Consider the following 13356-nt stretch of genomic DNA (forward strand, 5'->3'; position numbering starts at 1 on the left):
AGTATATTCATACAGGGTAAAAGTGTGTCAGCAATTTCCAGAAACTTTTAAAAGTGGGAAGGAGCCTAGCTTTTTTTTTTTTTTTTTTTAATTTTCCCCTCAGCAAAAGCACTGTAAACAAGGCACAAAGAGTTAACACATCCTTCCTACTTCTGAGAGCAGGAACGGGCCCGATTTCGTCAGCGAGGCTTTGGCAACGTGCGAAATCCTGTAACCAATTCCATTTCCTGATAAATGAACGGTCCACAGGGGAAAGTCAGCCAGAGGCTTTGGGAACTGCCGAGTGCTCAGACATGACCGAGAGGCTCCTGGAAGGAGCCAGACTGTCTCTTTGCTTATCGCCGCCCAGCCGAGCGGCACCAGCGGAACGCCGGCGCTGCCAGGCTCCATCCCGGGCCGGACGGAGGCACAGGGCGATGGCGCTTCACTGGCACGTGGGATCCCCCCCAAGAAACAAACCAGCACACGCCCCACGTCAGACTTCAGGAGCAGGGCTGGGAACACGTGGTTGTGTAAAACAGGCGTTGGGACGGGCCTTGTGACGGGTCCGCGTTGTTTATGTGTTTCGGAGCCAAGCGCTGGGAGTGACTCGGTATTCTGGAGTTTAGAATCTTCCCCCCCCGCCGCCCTTCCAACAGGAAAAAGCCAAATACAGAATGATAAATCATTCATTATTGGATAGATTCTGGGGTTAGTGAGGCTTTGAAGGAGGGGTTTTCAGCTGGAGCTGCAGGGTGTGTTGCGTCGACAGCTGAACGTCACTCTCAAGTTTTAAAACTGCTCTTGGTTTTAAAATATAAATGGATTTTTTTCAAAGTTATCCCCATAAATGTGACTGATAGACTTACTGAATGTTAACAGTAAATATCAGCTCTAACTGCAAAATGTCAAATGTGCCTCAACCCAAGCTCAGCCCTGAGTTTCTGGGCTATTTAAACAACAATTTTTCAGACAGAGTTAATCTGGATGTATGTTCACTTTTATATTATTACAAATCAATTCACAACTCACAACACTTTTACAGGAAATTCGAGTAGCTTGACACAAACAGATCTGAACTTCCAAAAGTCTAAAATTTGAGCTCGTAAAAAAAAGAATAAAATATTGCCAGTCTGATGACCCCTGAAGGGAAGTTAAAACGAAGAAGAAAAAAAAAAAAAAAGCTCAAATAATAACTTCAGGCCCTTCATTACCAAAATCCTGGGTAACTTTTCAAGTGGCTTGCAGGCTTATAATAGCAACGACGTCTGCAATTGATTAGCTCCCCCAGTGCAACCAGATGTCTTGGGGACAGGGAGAAAGTACTGTGGTTTTGAAGTTTCCTGGGATGCAGAACATCCTATCAGTGAAAGACAAAATGTCTGAAATGGAAGGTGAGTAAGCTAAAGAAATATTATGCTTGTTCTCAAAGTGTCTGAATCCAGTTTTACTGCATTTCCTAGTTCTTTGGAAAGCCCAGGATACATTTTTTTCTTGCTCCCAAGGAAACTGTTACCCACTCGACTGAGTCTGCCCCTTATCACACCCACCACTACTCATGGCTCTGCTGGGATCTTTGGTGCTTTCTGCTCAAGGTTGTGGCAAAAGCCAATAACATAAAAAAAAGGACAGTTCTCTACACTCGCTATCTATCCAGGTCTGCAAACATGGTACCTAGCCTTGGAGGAACATCAAAGCAGGACTTGAGACATAACACCCCCACTTAGACCAAATAAACTCCCCATTCCCACTTCCCCTTCCATGACTTTTCTCACGTTAATTACTGCACCCTTTAGCCCTCAGATGAGAAAAGCAAAGGGAATACCCAAAAGGGATACAAGAAGGACCTGGCCTTCTTTGGAGAATTTTGATATTCACAACTCCGATGGCTTTAAAGGATCCTTAATCCTTTTCGAGCGACTGCTCTGCTTCTACCGAATACTGACCTGACTCGACATACAACATTGCATAAGGAGCAAGAAACACTACAGCAGGAAAATAAACAATCTTCTTTCTCCTCTCTTCAGGATGTGGCTTTAAACTGGGGGATAATACTGCAGGGTATGGAGTTCCATGGACTGGTTGGCATAAGCAAAACACAGCACTGCAACATTAGCATTTATATCACAGAATGACAGAATGGTTTGGGTTAGAAGGGACCTTCTAACCTTCTAACCTTGTTCCAAGTCCTCAGGCAGGGACACCTATCACTATCCCATGTTGCTCCAAGCCCCATCCCACCTGGCCTTGGATGCTTCCAGGGATGGGGCAGCCACAGCTTCTCCAGGCAACCTGCGCCAGGGCCTCCCCACCCTCACAGCCAATATCTAATTCAAACCTACAACATGCAGTCAAAACACATCAAAGGGATTTAGACATCAGTGTCTTATTTCAGTTATAATCTGTAAGAAAAATTGCACATCAAAAAGGATGGTAAGACATGAACTATTCAACATGAGAGCTTGCAAGAGCTGAATGGGTTTGGTGTGGGTAACCAAGACCCGCTCCCAGCTCCTCTGAACCAACCATTCCCTGGTTATCACGGCCCCATCAGCGCTTCAGCCCAGGTGGTCAACGCTCAGGAGTTCACAGGCTCAGTTTTCCCACTCTGTTCACTCACAGCACAGGAAGAAACACAAGGACCCCATGCCACGAGACCCTGACCAGGCTGGTGACCATCACAAAAGCTCAGCTTTCTGAGCAAATGCGCAATCAGCGCGACGCCCACAAAACAGCAGCCAGGGAAATAAGGGAGAGGGCAGGGAAAAGTGAAGTGCAGTCCTTCTTTCATCCTAATTAATACCAGTCACTGGGAGCCACAAACTCCCCACCATGGGACACGCAAACCCTTGGATCCTGCCTGGTGTCCTGCTCACATCATGCCTGGTGGCATCTCGTAAGCATGAAGATGCAGCTTGACAAACTTAAGAATGCTGGAGCCAACAGCAAAACTCTCCAGTGAAAGCAGGATTTTCCCCATGGAAATGAATGCTTCAGTGACTAGGAAGAAAACAAGGCTGAAGTTCTCAGTTTATTCTTAATCTGTGAAGAAAAGCTTTATACAGTGCTCTAAGTTGAAAGCATGATTACTATTTTCTGTTCAAAGGGATTTTTGGCTGCTTTACAGTAAGAAACTGATATTACACAAGAAACAGTTTAAAGATCAGAGATTCAAGAGTTTGCTAATGCATATTTTCCTATGTTGATGCTGCAATGATGTTTATATTACTCTTCAATAGGGAGGTGTCAGAAAAGCATTAATATGTTTTTAACTGTGTGCCAGGCAGACAAGCAAAATAAAATAGCTGTTTTTTTTTTCCTTGTTCTAGTCAACAATGCCAAAAGTTACTGTTTATTTTTCTCCGCCCCTATGGAAGAATTTATAACCACTGAAGTAAACTCAAGTTAAAAAGCTGTTTTTAATCCCAAAATTGACTGACAGCTGCTGTGTAAAAGCAAATCTATCTTGTCTGGGTTCTCAGGAACATTCACATTTGAAAAATTAGATTTCCTGAACTCATTTGAGGGGTGGGGATTTTTTTTTTTTTTTTTTTTTTTTTTTTTGGGGGGGGGTCCCTTTTCCCCGTAATGCTAGGAAAAGAAAAAAAAAATTAAAAACTGTGATGCTGTATAATTTTCACATTTGTAAGACAACTGGGGAAAGGTGGAGAGCACATCCCCTTTTCAAACAGCCTTGAGAGTTAACATGTAAATATGGTGTCTGCTACAGCATGAGCAAACTCTCTTTGGGAGTGCCAAAGAGAGGCTGTGAACGCCACAGTGCACACCACTGCTGCTGGACCTGGCAGCACTCAAACAGATAAAACACTCAGCTGTAACCCAGACCTTGTGTGCAAAAGGACTCCTCGTACACCACACCAAAGAAACCCAAACCTTGACCCGCGTGTCAGTCAAAATCCATGCGAACACTTACGGGAATAGGTAACTGTATGAAGAGTTCAGGTTGGGTATTTTTTTTTTTTTTTTCACATGAAAGTATTAAAGCAAACTTTGAAAAATAAATAAATAAGCTTTATAAGTGACTCACCAACACTACCAGCCTATGCCAACATTTCAAACATCTTGAGTCCAGCAATATGAAGCATCATGGATTGAAAATTTCAAGGCAAACTACATTTCAAAGGACTGCAGCATAATTTATTTCTCCTTCCCTAAAGACTCTAAGTTAACTGATTTCTTCCATCTTACCTGAAGGATGCTTCTGAAAATGAAGTGTTGTTAGTATTCAATCCAACTCATCAGCTGTATTTGCATTACATATAGCTACAAACAAGGCTCTCTAAAGACTGCTGAAATCCACTTTTCACCAAGGAGCAACAGGAATCACCACATTTTAAAAGACTTTTGAACAAATAATGGTTCAAAAGCCTTGTAGACGTGACACTTGGGGACATGGGTTAGTGGTGGCCTCTGCACTGCTGGGGGAACAGCTGGACTTAATTATTTTAGAGGTTTTTTTCAAACCTAAGCGATTCTGTGATTCTATGACTTTAAATCCACAGATGTCAAAGCAAATTTGCTTTGGCCCTTGGCGTTTTCAGTGTTAAAAGAAAGCAATCAGGTATAGAAGTAAATTTTTTTATTGCCGTGCCACACATTTTAACTAGCTACTCAGGTCTACTTCCTACCAAAGGCACATTTCTGTGGATTGTCATATTAATGTTTAAAAGTGAGGGAGGTAGTTATTTCTGAACTAAAGCCCCAAAGCTTTCGCTCTCTTCTGGGATAATGCAGCTATTTTTCTTTCTGTAAGTTTTTAAAATGCATAGTCAAGAGTTCCCATACAATGCATTATGTCAGCAAGTATCTAACTCCAAGCACTATAATAATCACAGTTTTTCCATAACATTTTTCACGTACTTTAGATCTTGCCTACACACAAATTTGCACCATTTAATTAAATAGATTTAAATGATATAAACTCTTGCTTGGAAGCACTTATTATAAAGTGGTGTCATTCAGGTTAGTTTCAACTCATTCTCAACAATTTAAGTAGCCAGGCTTACATTAATAGAAAAGCACCTGCATGAGGGTTTGCCCCAGCTCAGACAGACAGACAGGTTTATAATCCCACTGTAAGATCAGGCAGAGTCAACTGAGTGCAGACATGTCTTCGACTGCTCACAGTTTCACGATGATAAGTTGTTTTCTGACCACAAAGCCCATCAAAACTTTCAAGATCATCCCCCCCCTCCCCCCCCGGAATTTTGATTACCCAAAATAATATTTCTCAAGGGATGGGGAGTGTGTTCTTCCCTACTCGAGATCTCTGAGAACAAATACCTTCAAAAGAAACGTGAGTTATTGTCCATCACTTACAGGTCAGCTCACGGAAGCAGGGAAGTCTGACATCTTAATTGAGGGCATAAACTGTCAGAAGGAAATATACAATCCATAAATATTCTTATTCTTAGCATATGGTTGGTGCTCTGGAAAGGCCCAAAAAGCACTCTGTCTAAAAGTTTCTTACACTTCTCTCACTAATACGATCTTCTTCAGGTTAAGGGTTAACAGCAGCTGAGGGTCAGCAAGAGGAAGTCTGTGTTATAGGCGCCTGCCTAGCGTCAGACCGAAGGATGTATTAGACACAATCAACTTCCACTATAATAAGATCTTTGACCTTTCAGCCAGAGGGGAAAAAAAAAAAAAAAAAGATAAATATCAGGAAGAACTGTATGAATTTATTTTTTAAGGAAGTTTTCTGTCTCTCTTGCTTAGTGCTGTGCCCTGGACATCCGTAAAGGAGTTGCTGGTCTCTGTAACTCCTCTGTCCCTACCTCTTTATGGTGTCACACAGAGTTAATTTTTGCACTGTTTCACCCAAACCCACTGCAGCAAGGAACTGTTACAGCAGTAAAACGAACACAAGAAAGCTGTATGCAGTTTTTAGAGCAATTACAGATCTGCCCCAAGGTTTAATTTAGATCATTAAAGACCACTGATCTGCACCGTGAATCCATCACCTGGCCATGGCCACATAACAGCCACTCAGGACTACAGACAGCAGGACTCCAGGGGAAAAAAAAATCATCAGGAGCAACCCTAACAGAAGGTGGGGCAATGGGATCAACAGGATGCATATATAGGAAACTTAAACAATTTCCTTTGCAATCTGTGATGCTGTGTGAGTGCTGACCATGTCTTATCCTTCTTCATGGTGTGATGGCACAACTGACTGTTGAACAGATGTTGGTCCTCCTCCCTGGGAGAAGCATCTGCAGAAGCAAGAAAACCATTCTAGACACAGCTCAGTACCCACACCAAGAAATTTCTTAGGCTCCTTTCGTAGTGGGGACTTCACATGCGCTTTCTTTTATGGCTACTTCTCTTTCCAGATTTTCCATAAGCACAAGTCTGAGGAGCAGTGGTTGAGGGAGCTGGGAGGACTCAGCCTGGAGAAAAGGAGGTTCAGGGGGAAACTTCTCTCTCTCTCCAGTTCCCTAGCAGGAGGGTGGAGCCAGGTGGGGGGGTCGGGCTCTGCTGCCAGGGAACAAAGGACAGGACAAGGAGAAACAGCCTCAAGTTGGGCCAGGGGAGGCTTAGATTGGATATTAGGGAAAGTTTCTCCATGGAAAGGGCTGTCCTGCCCAGGGCAGTGGTGGAGTCCCCACCCCTGGAGGGACTGAAAAGCCCTGTGGATGTGGCACTTGGGACCATGGGTTAGTGGAGGCCTTGGCAGTGCTGTGGGATGGCTGGACTCGATGGTCTTGGAGGCATTTTCCAACCTAAATGATATTCTACAAAAACACCTAAGCTTGAAATCCCCTGTCTAATTCACTGCCTCCTCAGTCAACAACCACGTTATTTTTATGACATTTTCGGTGGTTGAACTTCTGGGGCTGGTGCTGCTTCCCCAGGGTGACGTGCTCGGGACACAAAGGTGCTCTGGTTTCCAGGGCCCAGGCAGCACCTGCTATAACTCTGATGACAATTTACTCTTGCCCTGTGCTCTGGTGCCTCAATGATCAGGAGCTTTCTCCAGTGAAAGAGATGGAAGCCGATGGAGTTGGAAGTACATCGTTAATAGAAGGGGAAACGTATGAGAAGTGCTTTTAACACCTAAAGCGAAACTTGTTCTGTCAAGAGACTGAAGGCTTTTTACCTCTGCTCCTTTTACATATTATGTGAAATTTTAATGCCCATCGAACTCAAATGCACTTTAATAAATATTGAATTTTGTACCATACCAAAAAGGTGCAAGATGATGGCATAATGGCACATCTGCATAGCACACGAAGAACATCTGACAGAGCAGACACTGATGACAAAATACTCACTGACATGGGGAGAAAAGGCATAGGAGAAAAACACAGGCAGCTCAGAAAATGCTCATGAAAATCAAATCTCTACCTTAAGTGGTTTAGCTAATGGGAACTTTTCTTTTATGAAGCATTAAACGTGGCCTCCCAAGTGTGATCATTCCATGAACCCAAATGTCAGCTTCCAGTCACTAGCTGGCATTTGAAACAAGTTTTCCCACTTATTGCAAAAGAGTGATTATCTGCTGGCTAACTCCCCTTGAAACCCTGAGATAACTCGCAGGCTCCAGACACGGTCCCACTTCTCTCACGCTCCTAATCCAGAAAGTACAGATAGTTCACCAAAAGGGAAGAGAGGCAGCCTGAGAACTTAAAAAAAGAAAAAAAAAAGGAACGAACGAGGCCAATTTTCACCTATCACTGTGATCTCTAAATTGCCTTTAATAAGCTTCTGCAATATACCAGGGAGCCTGGATTGTGGGCTGCTCGTCTGCGAAGGAGACAGCTCTATCTCCACGCCGTGGCTTCTGCCTCCATCCCGGGCATATTAACTTCATTTATCTCCTCCCACAGACTGAGGGAGAAATAACCAGCTCTTGATTTCAGCACCTGCCCTTTATCTCTCTGTTCGTGCAGAAGTCTTCTAAAAGGCTAATTACTCAGCTTGGACTTTCCCTGCCTTCCACAGTGCACAGGCTAAGAGCATACGCTTAAAATAATGTTAATTATATTGTTTGTCTCCAGTCAGACTGCTCCAGGACTGGAAGGAAAATCTGAGTTAGATCTCCCATTTCCCAACAATTATTTGCTAAGAAAATGCAAGGTATCTTTCCTAACACAGACATACACACACACATACATATATTTATCCATGACCTACTCCTACCACACATGCTCACTTTGCTTCCCGTGTTGCTTCCCACAGCGAAAAAGGGAGCAGGAGCACCGGGGTGTGCTACAAAACTGATAAGCTCCATTATGCAGATCAGGATCGTGGCTCTAAGTGCTGTTATTTTTAGTTGACGTTGATTCATGTTTGAACTATGGGCTAAGCAACAGACTCGGGACCCGAGTGCATGTAACGCCTCTTGAATGCTGCTCACTTCCTCGACAAAGGCCAAGATAAGCAACTTGAAAACATTCACTTGAAAACATCCGTGCATACATTAGGTACTTTACATAAGAGAAAAACCCATCATTGTCTGAGCTGCAGGGAAACGGAGTCCTTTAGTCCTCCTTTTTTCCAAATCACGCCCATGTTTCAAATGCCTCCCCCGGAGTGCTTCAGCTGAAGACGGTTATTTCTAGGAGGCAGGAATAATATCTCTGCAGGGTCTCTTGTACTTCAGAGCGCTCCAGTATGCTGTGGCAAAAGGCAGGGATGGCTTAAAAATTAATTAGCAATTAACTGCAAAGCTGATCCATCAATTCTCAGGGCTGAACTCCACAGCTCTGCACGTTGTAATTACATGTTGGTTGTGTCAACACGGATGCAACAGATTTGTAATTCCTCCAGACATTGTCCAAGCTGGCTGGGCACAAGTTGACCCCTATCCCATTTGCACCTCGAATCCTGGGGTCAGTTCTGGGCCCCTCACAAGAAGGACACTGAGATGCTGGAGCGTGTCCAGAGCAGGCAAGAGAGCTGGGGAAGGGGCTGGAGCAGCAGGAGCGGCTGAGGGAGCTGGGGGGGCTCATCCTGGAGAAAAGGAGGCTCAGGGGGGACCTTCTCACTCCCTGCAATTCTCTGAAAGGTGCCATCAAAGCGAGTGTGGGCAGGGCTGCTCCCACCCATCCAGACTTGCCCAGAGAGTGTCATTAAAGACATGTGGATTAAAGCTTTCTCCTTTATTTAGCTGCTGAAAATTCCTCAGAGTTGCCAGAGTTATTGTGTAACTATATCTTCACTCTGATCTTAATATGAGTTTGTCAAGCTTTAGAATAGCTTCCCCTGAAAACCTCAGAGACTGAAGTGGGAAGGCCTGAGGAACTGTGAGACTCTCCTTATGAGAGAGGTACAAGGACAGGGGGCAGCCAGACTCACAAGGTCATTTGTACAGGAGGGAAACACACACTTGTTCATCACCACTGTCTGTGCAAAGGAAGGATGTCATTTGCATGTACAAATATATGTATGACTATATATATATATAAAAATATATATATAGATATATATACATACACACACCCCCAAGGTCAATGTCATCAACTTTTCTTCATGGAGGAGTAACTTGCTCTGGCCAAACTGCTGCTCAGTAGAATTATTTAAAAAAAAAAAAAAAAAAAGACAAACCCCAGTCAGTGTAAGTGGGCAGTATGGAAGAATTACCTGCCTGGCTGGCTGTGTTCACTTGGTAACTCTGTCCCCAAACTCAAGTCCTCCACAGGAAAGGGAATTTCTCCAAGCCACACGAAGCATCCTTAAAACTGGAAGTACTCGACTGCTTGGTGAGGACTTGTAGAGCTTGGCACGTCACAAACTGTTGGTTTGTTGCTTTAAGTGGCAATATATAATTTTGAATACTGTATATCATTAACGCAGAAAATTTAAACTTGATGGGATTTCACTCCAGAAACAGCATTTCTGTAAATTGCAGCCTGACATGTGAGTCGATGTGGCACACTAAGGAACTGATAAAACCTTATTTTTTATAATAAGCAGTGAATTTATTGGGTGATGGCTCTAAGTCAAGAAGGAATCACTGCAGCCTCAGCGTAAGGGCTTTCAATAATCTGCACATAAGAGTAAGTTGTCATAGACAAAGCCAAAGTTCCAGTGTTCCTCTGCATTCACAGCATCCCAGTGTTGCAAGGACACAGCCTGAAGGGCTGGGTTTGAATCCAGCAACTCCTCTGGTGTTACTCAGGCTATTCCTGTACTGCATCTCAGGGCTCGGACTATAGACCAACCTCTCCCAAAGTAATTCAGTCTGAGTGACTAAATACGTGCCTTCTCAGGGACACGGGGAACTGCAGGAAAGACATTAGTATATGCAGCCAGCTAGACAATTCCCACTGGGTGTTTCAAAATTACCAGGGTATAAATAAATTACCAGCCGTCGCCAATGGCCGTGCGGACTCAGTGTGCCTTATCAGATGATATTTTCCTAAAGTTACCACGGAAGAAATGGGTCTTGAGAAGACACTCTCACTCTCTTATCACAGAGCAGGAACAAAAATAGTTCTGCCAAGAGCAGGTCATATTTAAAATACACTTGGCATAACAGAGAAGCAAAATTCATTGTGTTTAAAAAACACACATAACTCCCATTTACTTACTTACCTACTTACACAGATTTCCTTATTGCAGTATTCAAACACCACACAGCCATTAATGGATTTTAGCCTCACAAAACCTGTCAAGTTGGTAAATCCCTCAGGAGATCTGAGAGATTCTCAGAAGAGAATGGAGAGGACTGCTCAGGATTACACAGAAAGCTCATTATCATGTTGACCAGACTTACAGGTCCTGAACTGATTTTCACTAGGTTGGGTAATTCTTAACTAAAGCCCCAGAAATTTATTTTTATAGCATTTGATACAGACCCAGAAGGAGGTGCAGAACACTAGAGAAAGAAAAATAAATTAACTGAAAAAAAAAAAAATTATCAAAATTTGGTTACAACATAACCAAACAACAGATGGAGAGGTGAGGCTGCTTCTCCAAGATGCGGCGAAGAACACCTTAGCTTCAGCAAACTTTAATTCCTCCACATGCTTCAATTTAATAACTAATCATGAAAACTCACCCAAACATTTAGCAGAAATTAGGAATTTAAATTCAAACATACACATATGGCCATCGACAGCGTAATCACTTATCAGTCACTATTGAAAGGAGAAACAATGCTTTGACATTATGGATATAAAGGACAAATATGAGTAATTGATTGGAACAGTACACTTTAATTGACGAGGTCTTGAGCACTTACTCTTAGCCTGTCTTTGGGCAAAGCAACAGCTCCCTGCTTGATGATTTCCAGAACTCGCTCCACTGACAGCTCAGCTCCAGCTTGCTCTAATCGGGAGCTGAAAAAGCTGATCACCTGGAATGAAACATCAGAGCACATAAATAAATAGAAATGAAGAGATCTTTGTATCAATTTACACACGAAGCTGTCATCTTCTTTCTCGGCATCGCTGTATCTGTGCTTCTTACTTGTTACTGCTTGTGTCACAGTCAGGGAGACTTTGTTAATGTCAAGTTAGCACAATTCTCAGCATCCTCCCGCAGTCATTTTTAACAGACAGATGATTTTACAATTTAACACACACAGCTGAATTAATAAATTTACATTTTCAAGTACTGTGCACTGACATATGCCTATACTTCTATCTGTCAGTTCTGCACGTCAGGATTTTTTAGGTCTTCCAGTCTTTTTATAATTTGAGCTAGAAATTTACTCTGACTGTCGAGTATTAAAGTAAAATCATTACAGTTTCAATGACTCCTGGACAAAAGGCCTTATGACAACTACTAAATATCTCAGTATGAGAGCCTACATGATTTCCTGGGGTTTTTTTGTAGCACTCAAAGCCACAGCAAGCAGATGGGGAAAAAGAAGTCCAGAAAGTTCCCCTTCTCTTCAGATTAATGACCAGAAGTGCCCCAGGTACCTTCCCCATTACAGATTCCAGGCCCAAGGACCTGCACGTTCCCTCTCAATGTTCACATCCCCCAGCCACCTCCCTGGTGAGGCCAAGCTGATTTTCCCCATATTTCCCTCCCCACCCCCTTTTCTGTGACCCAGCTGGTCCTTGTTAGCTAGAACTCAAACTCAGTTAGGTCAGGCTTTAACTTTTATCCCTCTCCAAGCTCAGTAGGTCACACCAGAAGCAGACATCCCACCGGCAGTTCTCCATGTGGGACATCAGAAAACCTCCATTTCTATAGCTCCTTTCATCCAAAAAGAACACACTTTGCAAACCCCATCCCTTATCCCAGAGGAACTCCGCAGTCACGCAGGGGAGCCAGAACTCAAAACAACACAAAAAGGGTCCAGGGAAAAATTTCAACACCTACTTAGAGTCCTCTGCAAGTATCACAAGAGCCACTTGGTAGAACCTGTCTACACTTGAGCACCTGGGTACCCCTGGGCTGGAGGCATGCACAACTTTCCCTCATTGCAATGCTGCCGGTAGTTCCCCAAAATCCCATCCGCTTCGGACACATTCTCCATGGAGAAATACTCATGTCCACTTGTAACTGAATCACAGCCCCAGTCCATCGAGTAATCTTTGTTAATTCTCCCAAGTAGAAGGGGGGAAAAGTGTATTATACTACAAAATCTCTGCTGAGCTCTCTTTGTTCTGCAGCGAGACACAGCTGGAGTCAGAAACCATTACCCTAATTATGCCTCCCAGCTCAGCTGCTGTTCATAAAACAAAGACAGCTGATGGCTCGATTACTGTGAGATTCAAATTTGTTGTTCCTTTTTGTGACCGCCCTCCCCCCCACCGAAAGCCCAGCCCTTGTTTTGAGCTGGGAGACTTGCTGGGATCTCTAGAAACTTGCATGGAGTTAGATAGAAGCAGATTAAAGTTGTTGGAAGTTGCTTTTTTGGGGTTTTGGTTGTTTTTTTTTTTCCTGTTTTAAACAACAGAAGTATGGAAATCAGTCAAGAGAAAATTCAGGTTTAAACTTCTGTGCTGTCCCTACGATTATCTCCATAGTTGAAGAGAAAGGGAGAATTTCACTGCTGCTGGCAGATGCTGCAGGTAGGTTTTTGCATTCTTACAGATAAGGACCTGTCGGACCTCTGTGATCTCTGTTCCTTGGGAAAAAAAAAACCAAAAAAAACAGGAGTAGGAAGACATGCTGAGTTCATAAGCAAAGGGGCTGGAGGGAGGGACCAGAAATAACATAGGAAAACGACAAGAAAGAGCTTGTGCAAAGAGCGTGAGGACCTCGGAGCGAGGCTGACATGGTTTTGGCAAAGAGTCTGGGACAAATTGCTGGTGGAGGATACACAGCTCAGAGAGGAACGAGCAAGTTGCCCGCAAACTTCGAAAGAAAAAAACATCTTCCTGCATTTCAACACTCCTCTATTGTCAGTAATCACTGGTGAAACCCATCCTCGCCCAGGGCAGGCTCCTG

The 13356-nt window shown here is 43.5% G+C and overlaps 1 protein-coding gene across 2 annotated transcripts in view; it reads right to left on the bottom strand.

Annotated features, from left to right (window-relative positions):
• The window catches only part of DYM (dymeclin), a 206802-nt gene that overhangs the window by 22910 nt on the left and 170536 nt on the right, over positions 1-13356 (bottom strand). For both annotated transcript variants that reach the window (XM_050329932.1, XM_050329931.1), the window contains one exon: positions 11192-11305. In XM_050329932.1, the coding sequence (XP_050185889.1) occupies positions 11192-11305 (114 nt within the window). The remainder of the gene's footprint in view (positions 1-11191; positions 11306-13356) is intronic.

Source organism: Myiozetetes cayanensis, unplaced genomic scaffold (assembly GCF_022539395.1).
Source record: "Myiozetetes cayanensis isolate MyiCay16 unplaced genomic scaffold, myiCay2020 scf4, whole genome shotgun sequence".
Taxonomy (NCBI): domain Eukaryota; kingdom Metazoa; phylum Chordata; class Aves; order Passeriformes; family Tyrannidae; genus Myiozetetes; species Myiozetetes cayanensis.